The 12795-nt window shown below is 46.4% G+C and overlaps 1 protein-coding gene across 2 annotated transcripts; it reads right to left on the bottom strand.

Moving 5' to 3' along the window:
* Positions 1-1539: 1539 nt before the first annotated feature.
* LOC142564222 (transmembrane protein 179B-like) lies at positions 1540-12279 on the bottom strand. 2 transcript variants are annotated; one of them, XM_075675140.1, is made up of 4 exons: positions 11600-12279; positions 5639-5782; positions 3690-3771; positions 1540-2590 (listed from the first exon to the last, which is right to left on the bottom strand). In XM_075675140.1, the coding sequence occupies exons 1-4, from the start codon at positions 12109-12111 to the stop codon at positions 2459-2461; spliced, it is 870 nt and encodes a 289-aa protein (XP_075531255.1). In that variant the 5' UTR covers positions 12112-12279; the 3' UTR covers positions 1540-2458. The 2 variants fall into 2 exon arrangements, with proteins under 2 accessions (XP_075531255.1, XP_075531256.1); XM_075675141.1 differs by having other exon boundaries at positions 5639-5779.
* Between the last annotated feature and the right edge of the window lie 516 nt (positions 12280-12795).

The raw sequence follows: 12795 nt of genomic DNA, 5'->3' as shown, positions 1-12795 counted from the left end.
TTCGTTATTACTTGGAAAGTCGAGGCCGTACTACATCTGTTTTGTAAATTTCGCGCGGGAACGGCAGGCGCCGTCACGTCAGCGAAACGTCACGGACCCCAAAGTCTTGTTGTATTTGGTCCGCTTTCGCGCGAGACATGTTCTGCGAGCTTGCAACGTAGGACGTCTCTGGCTCCTTTATAATACAAAGCGGTATTTTTGTTTTTACCGTAAAACAATTCGGTAGACCCTAGAGGATGCTGCTAAAATCGATGACATCACGGAGAACTGGTGCAGGAGCGTTAGATGGATAGGCCATCCCCCTCTCTCGTCTTATATATTTACTTGTGCGTATTTTTCTTGCTTATAAATACTCCTTTTACGGTAGGAATTTGGTCGTTCTTCTATTGCAAGAGCGCAATTTACTAAGAGCCTACATACTTGTTCCTTGCTTAAGCCCCTTCAATGTATACGCATGCAGGCATACGTAGCATATGCTGCAACGGCATGCTGTGTATTCCAGTACACCATGCGTACCACTCCATTACAGCGTCTCTCAAATAAATTAAATATTAGTTAATTTGTCTATCTACCTATCTCTTCACCCATTCATCCATTCGTCCATCTATCTATCTATCTATCTATCTATCTATCTATCTATCTATCTATCTATCTATCTGTCTGTCTATCTATCTATCTATCTATCTATCTATCTATCTATCTATCTATCTATCTATCTATCTATCTATCTATCTATCTGTCTGTCTGTCTGTCTGTCTGTCTGTCTGTCTGTCTGTCTGTCTGTCTGTCTGTCTGTCTGTCTTCTATCTATCTATCTATCTATCTATCTATCTATCTATCTATCTATCTATCTATCTATCTATCTATCTATCTGCGCCAGAGGAGGTCGCGTGAACGCACGTCTACACTGGCATTCACCGCTCGGGTTAGCCGGACGCGTGTGAAGTGCATGGTATTTATAGCCGTCCTTCCTGTTGGCCAGGACAGCCGTCTTCAGCCGACACCTGTATAAAGAGTGGGGTTATCGGGACGCGGGTGTAAACAGTTTCTCGAATCGTACGACCCAAATACGAGAGCGCGGTGTAAGAGAGACGACTAAAACATGTTTTCATGTCAGCGGTGTTTTCCGGTGGCAGTTACTCGAAATACGCCACCTGCTTTCTCTATTTCTTTTTCACTTCGAACAGATTCGTTTTTTTAACTGTAATACGCTTACGGATGTGCCTTAGCAAAGAAATTTTTTGTACGTTTTCTTTCTCTCAGACAAAACTTGTGCAATTTTGTGCAACGTTTTTAGCGCACTGTCACCGGTTCAGAGCATCAACGTTTATAGAAAGCAGGTTCTATAAACGTTGCACAGCATATCATGATGCGTCACTAGCTGACGTCGGATACGCCTTACGCTATTCTTGAATGTGTGTTAGAACACTGCTAAACCGGTGCTCTAATCGAGATACCCGGCGTGTCCGTAAGGAAGGAAGGAAGGAAATCAACTTTATTCGAGGTCCTGCAGTCCACGAGAGCTTTGGGAGTGGGCGTCTCCCACGACGGAGCCGGGAGGTTGAGTTTCTTGGCGGCGTCGTGGACCTGCTGGACGGCCCAGAGTTGGGGAGTTAGTTCTTCTAGTGTCCGTAAGCGTGAGACACAAGTGACGTCACGGCAGTGTGAGTGCTGGTAGAGCCGTCTCCTGACACTTTCTCAACAACAACAACGCGTAATGCTGCTTCGTTCAATATCCTCACAGAAAAGAAAAGAAAATACAGTACACGCTGAAGGATCCGCTCTGCTAATTACGCTTTTGCAACGGCAGATAGGCTAAACGTGGCTGTAGCCTTCGCAGTTGTGTATGCTCTAGTTGACGTCAGTGGGACGAAGTGGCGCCACCAACGCCACTACACACGTCTGTGTATAGTAGTATTCTATTTCACTACGTTTATGCCGCCGGTGTTCCGGTCTTCCGTGTCATCTCCTTGTTCCGTATTTTAAAGAAATGTTTTAGTGTGTCCGACATACACACTGGCGTTTGTGTAATACAGGGTTACAGGACGCTAATAGGGGCATCTCGTGAAACTTCGTCTAAAAACAATGTTTTATACAGACACGTTTTGGTGTTACAAGACTGTTATTGACGAACACGTTTAAAAGGCAACGCGTTCAGAATTGCCCCGCTGCCGAAAATTTACGCCTATGGCGAAGTAGAATACGCTTGGTTACTGCAATAGTAATTCCTTTTTGACTGTTTTCGACAAGAAGGCTCAATGAACACGAAAACGTCTTTAAAGGCATTGTAGTTAGGTGAAGTTCCGCGAGATGTCGCCACCGTCGTCTGGTAATCCGGTATTAAGCAAGCAGCTTTGATTATACACCGGAAACGCTAGATCCTTCTATTACAGGAAACGTCACAAGTTTGCTGACTAGCTAAAGCTCCCGCGCCACTGAGCTAGCAAGCGTCGACGTGTCAGGCTGTAGCAGTGGTCGCGGTCCCGGGAACGACGCTTGCCGTTGTCGCAACGTCTGGGTGCAGGACGCAGCGACAGCACAGCAGGGCGGAGTTGAGCGACCAGCAGATCGCCGCGAGCCAGATTGCCACCTGCGAAAACAATGTGTCGATTTATTTGGGGAACTATCTCGAACTACAAGGAGATGTGTTTAGTAAAAACTTGGTAAGTTTGCCTAACAGTACTACCGTTTTTTTTTTTTTGTAGATTGAAGGCTGAAATGGACCTACGAGACGATAAAGTAAATTAAAAAAATTTTATTTCACATCCCAGCGATGTTAGAGGCGCAGACAAAAAGCCTCTACAATGGTTTTTCTAAGAGTCTCCGACTTTTTTTATTGCGATATTATGTGAACACTCTAGGCAAACTTTCGCCGTCCGCATACAGTTATGTACGTGTATGCTATTTTATTTCTTAACTATGCCGGCATATGCCTGATGAATGGTACACTATATTCAACCGCCAAAGTTTCTCAAGGTTTCGCGTTCTTGTCTGAATTATTCCTCCGAATTTTCAAGAATTGCAGCGCCCAGACAGAGCCATAGACACATTCACAGCCCATGCCCGCTACCTTAAATCATTTCAGGCTAATAATTAAGACGTGCAAAATATAGTGTTTGTGTTCGTGCACGTTCTGAAAGTTGAGTATACAATCGAACGCTTTTATAACGAACTGCTCGGAGCACCCGAAATCATTCGTTATACAAGTCAGTCCGTTGTAAAGGTCGCACACCGCACAGCTCACAATAGAACTGGAACAGAATTATTTCTTCGTTATACAGGTCATTTCGTTATAGAGGCGTTCGCTGTGGAAGCGCTCGACTGTGATTTCACTGGCGCCTTTATTTGCGGGCAACGCAGTGGCGCCATGCTCGATGCCATTTGTTTTGCATGTGCCGTAAATTTGCAAACTAAGAAGTCAATTGATGTAATTAGTTTAATTCGTGAATGAAGTGCTTAACTTTTTTCTTGCATATGATCTCCGCCTGGGCAGATAATTAATCGGTACATAGTGGAGCGATTCGGGTAACTTTCGTAGTCATTTTTTTTACAGCGTTCAAAATATTTTTTAAAAAGCACACTGCACAGCCTTTAATTTGTTCGACATCCGGCTCGGTAATTCATTGGTGACGGAGAAATCAAGGGCAGTTGAGACTTAAATATACGTAGCACCACGCTCGTACGCTTACCTCGGCTCTGGTGAGCAGCGTGTAGAAGTTGGCCATCTTGATGACGTCCGGCTTCCAGGGCAGGTCTTGAGCGTCACTGCAGCTGGAAACGAAATATATATGCAGACGAACGTACGCGGGTGCCTTTATATATATATATATATATATATATATATATATATATATATATATATATATATATATATATATATATATATATATATATATATATATATATGTATATAGTACGGGAATCGCCATTATAGAGTGTTTTTAAATAGCGTTCTACACGCTTCGTGGGAGAAGAGACGCGAAAATTAAAGGGACGCTAAAACAAGAATTTCGCTCGATGACACTGAAGACAAAGAAAAACTTGCAGAAATTCCTATTCACCCTGTCACTAGAAATTGACCTATCGCTAGCCTTACCTGCCATGCTTTCCCTTCGGGCGGCCGTCTCCTCTGGGCATTTGCGCAGAGACCCCAGTATCGGAATTTAAAACTTTATTGGGGACACAAAGCGGCTTCTTCGTTAGATTTCGTGGATGGTCTGCTGCCTCTTTTCTTCGCATTAAATTATTTTATCTCGAAAATCATTGCAGGTTTCTTCTCACTTCGGAATTTTTTTTTGCTCCTACCTACTCTGCAATATTCCAAGCGTTATGGTGGCAATGATATTTCATTTAACACACACAACACACACGCACGCACGCACGCACGCACGCACGCACGCACACACACACACACACACACACACACACACACACACACACACACACACACACACACACACACACACACACACACACGCATTTGTAAGACCACTTGATTCTTGGCAAAATTACTGTAGCGAGTAAGAGCCATTCATTGGAACAAAAAAGGACTAGTTCAGCTGTATTAGCGAATTCCGCTGTCGCATTATAAAAGAAATCCACTCTTTCCGTCACAGTGAGCTTGGTAAAGCCTGAGAAAAAAACGCACAACACAATGACGGTTCGCGACGCCACTATATTAGAGTGTTTTCAATGAGCGCTCGACATGCTTTGTGTAAGCAGAAGAAACCTACGGGCCACTAAAGAACCTCCAGTTAAGCTACATTGCTAAATTAACACTTATGCGAAAGCAAAAAAAAAAAAAGAAAAAGAAAACGCTGAAAGCTGGAAGACGATTGATAAGCACAGAAAACATGCAAAATACAAAAATGGGTGGCGATTCCACCGTGATGTTCCCCCACTAGCTCCCCATGACGTTACAGAATCTAGATAATATTTCATAGACAAATAATGACTGCACTGCATTCAAAGGAAGCAAAATGCTTAACTGAAATTTCGATAAACGATCCCGCGCCAAATGGCCCAAATGCGAGAAAGTGTTTTGAAAGGAAAGAAAGTTTTGTGAGAGTGTTAATGTGGCGTACGTCACACCAAAGCAGAGGCGCGGATATATCCGCGCGACATGGAAATAGACTAAAATTTGGCCTTCAGTATTAATTTCAACTAATAATCAGCGATATCAATACTATTCCGCCAAATGAACGAATCTTTAGTATTGAAATAATAACGCCGGGTTGCCGGAGAGGAGTACGGCAGACACAACGCTAGTAGCGACCTCTGGCGATGCCGCGTCTAACCACGCGTCTAACCAGAGGGCACGCAGAGCTAACACTGCAGTCTACTTCAGTGCCGGCGTGAAGCGTTGCTATGGTAGTGACAAAATCGTTAACGTGGAGCACATTTATAGTTTCTTTCTCGGCGATAACGCCGACGCGAACGCGATTTTTTTTTTCAAATGCATTACAGTTGCAAAGAATGCCACAAGCGACAGCTTGTGGCATTCTTTGGCATATACTTGTATATGTATATGGCAGCATATCCAGTAACCCTACTACTGGCAAGCCGTAAACGTAACTCTCTATAATATTGTCCCTTTGAACTTCGTTATCCCAACAGTGCCACTCCAAGGAGCTCTCACCTGACCAAAGTGTGCCGCTCCAGCGAGTCACACAATGTGGCCTGGCCCACCGTCAGCAAGATGGCGCAGGTGAGCACGAGCATAGAGAAGACACAGGTGATGAATAACGCCGGTGGTACAATCTTCCACGGGGCGCTCTCCCTGCTTTGAAAACACGTCGAGAGATAGAGAGAGCTAGAGTATGTGTCTGCGCGTGTGCGCGTGTGCGAAGGGATTGGCGTTAACTACTGTGTCATATGTAGTGCTATGAGATCATTCAGCATGCGAAAATAAAGATGTCGTAGTTTCGCCCGAAAGGCGAAGCAGTGCGATTGCGATAGTAAACTTTTAGACAGCTATACGAAGTAAGGATAGCAGTCTTATTGGCCGTATATATAAACTTGTAAACATTCGCTCGCTAACTTGCATGGTGTCACGTGCGCCAAGGCAAACATGAGCACATCTCGCTCGCTGACCGCGGACACGCGCTGTCCAATCGCTGGCGTGGGTAAGAGCCGCAGCAGCAGCGAGCGAATTGCTCTTCGCGCTGCATCTCGCTTCAACGAGAACTAAGCGGCGAGAACACAGCGCACACGAAGCCATCAGCCCTCGGCGAGACTAGACGCTGCACCCACCGCAGATCGCCTTCAGTATAGGACCTGCGCGGCCGCCGCCGGAGTAGAACAACCCTGGGTTGAGGCCTCACTGAGTTAGAACTGTGGTGTTCCAGATGCCCCTTTGGTCTCCTGGAGGCGCCTCCATGTGATGCTTAAACCACGACGCGTAAGAAAGGCGTTGTGCGCGTGTGTGTGTTTGTGCGCGTTCAATGAATACTGAAGGCGCTAACCTACACTGTAAGAAAAAAAGCGTGTTCGACTCTCCTTTTGCGAGTGTAGGGAACAAAAAGATATGATTATATTGCATTTGGGTTCTCTGAGCTTAGGTGCTCAAAAAATTGGCGCTCCGTTAAGCCAGACAGCCAGTTTAGGGCTATACCCTCTTGCACACTCATTGCCGTGTTCTGTAATTCGCGAAGCATGTACCCCACCCATCGTGCATGCAACATGCGTATTCCAAGAATATGTCACATCGAACCCCTACAAATGAGCCGTTACGTGAAAACGCGTGGAAGCTGGTGAGATAAATGTTAATGGTAACCGGTAACCGGTGACCATCCGAGTGAGACTTGGCATGGTACTGCAGGTTTAATATGTCAGAAGAGGTCAAAGGAGGAGAGAAAAGATCGCAAAAACATTCATTCGCACACAAACTCGGAAATGTAGTCACCAAATAACAAAACAGTAAGTGGAGCGTTGTGGCGCCGCCAATAAATAAAATGTTATCCATCTCTGGGATCGCCAATCTTATGGGAATCGTCTGGGTGGTTTAGCATACGTACGGTAAGTTCCACTTGATGTCCTGTTCGGGTCATGGTCAGGCGCATTTTCTGACTGGAGAGTTGACCCTCTATTGGTTTTTCAACCGTGTAATGGAGACCCATACGCAGAAGTCTGCCTGTGGACGTGCTTAGAGGAAGACCAAGGGCTTGCTTTGTGGCTTTTCTAAAGAGTTTGCTTAGTTTTTTGTCGGGTTTCTTCAATATCTCGTATAACGCTGCATACGTCACCCTATATAGAGGCTGAGTACTTGAACAAGGCGGTCGTTCTCTTACATGCCTCGGTGTCTGTTTGATGTTTTTGGTGTGTGTTTGCTGTTCAAGACCTGATCCGTCGTACGTCCTGGAGAGGTGCTGGAGCATCTGGTCGCATTTTGCATAAGCTTATATGAGGAGTCCAAGGATTCTGAGGGTTTCGCGGGGCTTTACAACCTGTCCCTCTAGAATGACCTGTATGCATTATTCATCCATCTTTGTTGGAGCATCTGGTCACATTTTGCATCAGCTTGTATGAGGAGTCCCAGGATTCTGAGGGTCTCGTAGGGCTTCATAACCTGTATGCTGTATTCATCCATCTTTGTGTGGTGAACGCCGGACCACAAGAAGCTCTGACTTCTGAGGCGAGCAGACAAGTCCGCTCTCCTTTGCATACTGGTTTACCGTGTTCGCTGCCAATTGCAGCGGGCAACGCAAATGGGGACAACGCGACCTGCAACGAATCGCACGATACTATACTGGCTCAAACGGCTGCGCTTGTGTTCTGCACGTAACTTTGGACGTTATTCCGGACACAATGATGGTCACTGTCCAATTCCGCCGTATATTGTCAAACACATTCGCCTTCTTGTCAGCTCCGATTGGTTAACTGGGCCGCCATGTCCTCTCTGATTGGCCCAAGTCGCCAATATGGCAGGATTTGACAGTGTCCACAATGAACGGCGCACTCCGTCACACACTACAGTAGCCGTCAGCAATCTTTTGCACACGCTCTTTAATACTCCATAGTCATGCCACTTTCCTTCAATAACGTTATATACTAGAGTTCCGTACTTAATTCACTAGAGAAAAAGGGAAACTACGCAGATCCAATTAATATTTTGGAATAAAGGTGAAGCGAAGCTTTCGTGATGTGTTTAATGAAATGCCATAAATTTGTAATGAATAATTGTATAAATGAATTTGTAATGAATAATGAATGTAATTTGTAATGAAATGCTGTAACTTCAATCCTGCGTCACTGGCGTAAAGGAAAGTGGCGGGCGCCCGGGTGCTCCCGCGAACCCGTGCTACCACAATGTGACAGCAATGTGAAATACAAGGCAATGTGACATTGCCTTGTATTTCTTTATTTCTTCTTATTTCTTTTTCCAATGTACCCGGAGCTTCACAGTGACATCAGTTAATCAAAAATACAGATATGTATTTCCTACTAATCCAGACGTTTTATGTTTGTAATGAATACTATGACATAAAGAAAAGCGACTGTGGTCTAACGGATAAAGCATCAGGCTGATTTGCTGCGGGATTGAGGTACTCGGAATTCAATTTTTTTTTTCAGTGTCTGTTCTCCCGACAGCCGGTAGAATTTCGGAGACGAATTTCTCCCGGCACTCACCTCCTAGTGGCTCTCGAAAGATTAGGTTAGGTTAGGACACAACTGTAGACTCTCGGGCACACCTGCAGGCAGCTTTTTTCCCGTCAGTTTGTCACGTGACTTCCGATCGCCAATAGGAGTTGAGTACCGAGAGAAATTCATCTCAAAAATTTTCCCTGCCGCCTGGAGAATGGACGCTGCCCAATTTTTGTTACATACCCAGTGACACAAGTTGGTCCGACGGGTGGTTTCGAACCCGATTTCCTAGGCACATCAGCCCAATGCCATACCCATTCGACCTATAGACTATCATAGACTATCTAATGACCCAACTTGTGAGCTATTCAGCAGGACAGCAGCGTCCCCGAGCCAGCAGCCAGGGTCGGAACGACCGAGGGCGGGGGCGGGGGGGGTGCTTAAAGAAAGCTTTGCTTTAAAATCTGGCACTACGGTCTTTCAACCTTACCGCGGGGAACATCCGTAGTACATAAATCTTTCTACGACTTGACATGGCTTTATTGAGAAAGCAAACCGTATGCAGCTTCCTTTGCTGTTCTTTGTAGTTCGGCTGTGCTGCGTGCTATATTCGCAGAGCATATCCTCAAAGGGAGGGGAGTGTTTTACGTTGACAATTGCTTTGTGTCACGTTATTTCGACTGAATAAAAAAGTCTCGGCACTTGTGATTAAGCGCGTGGCTACATACCGGCGAAAACGTGCAATACCGGCGAAAACGTGCCGGCGATACGGTTCTAATCATTCCCTGAAAGCCCCATCAGTGGGCGCAACGGTAGCAATCGATCGTCGCTTTGGCAGGCAATTTCTTGTTCTCATCCTTTCCTTTGTCGCTTCGGTGTTTTTTTCCACTCGATCGTAGTTAGACGCGTAAGCGACGAAGTCCTTCTGCAGTGCAGCATGCGGTTTAAAGGCATTTCGCTAAAGTTCGGAATGCCGTTTGCCGCTTATATTGTTTTCTGCTTCTTTACCGCGTTGGGCTAGCTAGGCAGCACGACTGCACGAGGGCATTGTGTTGCATGTTAAAGCTACAGAAATTTGCAAGGACTGAAATTGTTAGTTTTATGCGGCCCGGTAAATCCTCACACCAGCTGTCGCGCACTTCATGTTTTTACATCCATTTTATGCGTGGTTTCGCACATGTTTAACTGTTGCTAGTTGCTTCATGCATAACTCTTGTTGATTCTTTTGAGCTGCGAGGTTTTCACCTTGCCTAGTTTGTAAAGGGTATAAATCACGCTGTGTCTTATTGGAATGATACCAAGGAAGTGCTTCTTTAACAGCTTTATTCTTTTCGCCCGAGGGCATCCTAGATATTGTGGTTTTTGGGAAATGTGTTTAGAAAATATGTATTTCAGGGCGAGAATTGCTAATAGTTGCTGCATATGGTATTTTTCCATTTTTCGCTGAAAAGTTCGCGTCACGTTTGGGAAGTCATCACACATCGATGCTGTCTGAGCAGACTTAACACGCCGAGTGATTTGTTTGTTTGACAACGTAGTCGCTTCTTGCATGTGAATTTTGTACTCAACTGAATTATTTCTTATTATGCTTACGCCGCAGAGGACTAAACCCGGCCTAGCCGCCAGCGCTCATCTACTTTGACTGGCGCTGCTCTGCCTTTAATCATGTGGCACCTCTCTCTAGTAACATTTTAAAAAAGTACTGAAAAGGTAAAATTAAACATTAAATTATGGGGTGTTACGTGCCAAAACCATTTTCTGATTATGAGGCACGCCGTAGTGGAGAACTCCGGAAATTTCGACCACCTGTGGTTTTTTAACGTGCACCTAAATCTAAGTACACGGGTGTTTTCGCATTTCGCCCCCGTCGAAATGCGGCCGCCGTGGCCGGGATTCGATCCCGCGACCTTGTGCTCAGCAGCCTAACACCACAGCCACTGAGCAACCACGGCGGGTTACTGAAAAGTTAGTCAGACTTTAGCTTTGTACGTTTCCAAGCAGCTCCCTTGGGGAATTTAAAATTGCAAGAACTGCAGCGAGAACGGCAGTTCGTCGGCGTTACAGCGCTAACACGCGCTCTTATTAACCCGTGCTAAGTGACTTCGTTGTCTAGTGTACGCGTTTCCATCAATAAATTCGCAATTACTCTTCTTGAGGCGAGTTTGACTGCACTTATTCGGTGATGCCACATGTATTCATCGGCAGAAAAATCACAATGGAATATGCAGACATCGCACCGTGCGGATTTGTTTGATATAAGTCTGCACTAACGACGGGTGCTTATTATTGAGGCTCAGAAGCAGCATTACGGCAAGGGTGGAATCGCATTAGTCAACAAAATATATCGCTTAGTTCACATGAGCTCCACTTCATAGAAATGGGGTTCACAGCGTTTGTCTGCGGGACGCACCTGACACGTATGTGGACCATGTTGTCCCAAACACCGGTAACATCGCGTTCATACCCGCTCCCACAGAGATCAGCGTCTTCCCTACAGCTATCACCGCAGAAAAAGCAGTCTGGCGCCCGAACAAAGAATAAATCGCAGCCGCAACTTCAGCCATCCTTGCTGCAAAGGGTTGTCGTCTGCTACTGCTCCCGCGAGCACTGTTGGAAACGCCCGCTAGGTGGCTATCAGTGGTGCACGAGGCGTATAGATGGATACCGACACAAGTTTTGCCCTCACTACACATAAGTACTTCTCATATGCAAGTTTTCTGAAGCGTGCAAAAGCCCGCACCATTTGGAGTTGCAGGCAACCCAAATACTTTTGTTTTTTGTTGAGCTTCCAATAAGTTATGTGTTCCGTATGCGACTGCCTCTACTCCACAATTCTCGCAGACACAATAATAGAGGTATAGACGCAACCCAGCGTCGTTACATGTATATGCGTCAATTCCCACAAGATCGGCCGCTTCTTGAAAGTCATGTCCCTAGTCACGTTATAAAGTTTAAAAAAATGACGGATCACCATGCGCGAAGCTATGCGCTATAGATCAGAGACATTTATACTTACACTACAGACATGTCTTGCACCTTGCGGGAGAATGAGCAGAATATCCACAGCCAGAGAAACGCATAGATGAATGACGACACCGTCGTGAAGAGGCAAAATTCGCACGCCCACTTGCCTCCCCAGGAACTGGTCGCGTAATCGACGGAGTAGTACGGCACGGGCCTCGGCGCACTGGCGTTGCTGGCGGCGACCTCTTCGTCGCGGATCACGCTAACGTTGGCGAAAAGCGGGCAGTACACCTCGAAGTTCTTCAGCACCATTCCGAAGGCCAGAACGCCCGCCAAGGAGCACAGAAATGCGCCCATGAAAACGCCGATGTGGATCCTCTGCCACTGGTGCAGACGCTTCTTCTGATCGCGACGCGTCGAATCGTTATTCTGGTCGCCTTCGGAGTCGCGTCCGGACGAAGGCAGCGCTTGAGTCGCAGTCTTCACAGCTCGAGAAACCTGCTGCAGATTGTTGTTGGAGTGGCGACCTTGGCACGCTTGCCGCTTGTACTTATTCCTGCTCATGGTTCCCTGCAGGCTATGGAATATATGAACTTTGGCGGCTTACGTCTGGTCGCGGTACGCCAAGGTCACGTGCGCGTGCTCGATACGGACTGCCGTAATCCGTCCTAGGAATACGTATTCAATTCATCTTGTCGGGCCTAAGTCTCAGGGAGTTCACGTTGTAATGTCCACCCAAATAAGTGAAGACTCGCCAACGACCGGTCTTGTCTATTCTGAACGGCTGTCTTCGGCTCGTGACAGTCTAGGTGAGTTCTCGTAGTAATGCACGTGCGTGCAACGAAGACCCGTCACCTTCCGTTATACCTTCCTTTGGGGACAGCAAACCGCATTTGCCTCTTCCTACGTCAGACACATCGGGCGCTCGCGGTACAGTTCACGCACACGTATATGTGCCATGTACTGACGCACGACATCAACTGACCTGTTCCCATCCAGAACAACAGTCTTCTACCATTTGACTTCCAGCGCTCAAGGGACGGCCAGGTGTCACGATTTGAAATGCACGTCTATATACACGCAACGAGTACTAGATCGTCGCGACGCAGTTCCCTTCTGCACAATTGGCGTTGCCCCTTCTACTTCTAGACCAAGCCTTGCGTCGTCGCGTGGACGGTTCCGGTACCAAAATACAAGTCGAAGTCCCGACGGCAACGTCAGCAGCCCGCCTCTTGCCCAAGACAAACA

The sequence above is a fragment of the Dermacentor variabilis genome, chromosome 11, assembly GCF_050947875.1.
Source record: "Dermacentor variabilis isolate Ectoservices chromosome 11, ASM5094787v1, whole genome shotgun sequence".
NCBI lineage: Eukaryota > Metazoa > Arthropoda > Arachnida > Ixodida > Ixodidae > Dermacentor > Dermacentor variabilis.
This window is presented reverse-complemented; position numbering and strand designations above follow the sequence as displayed.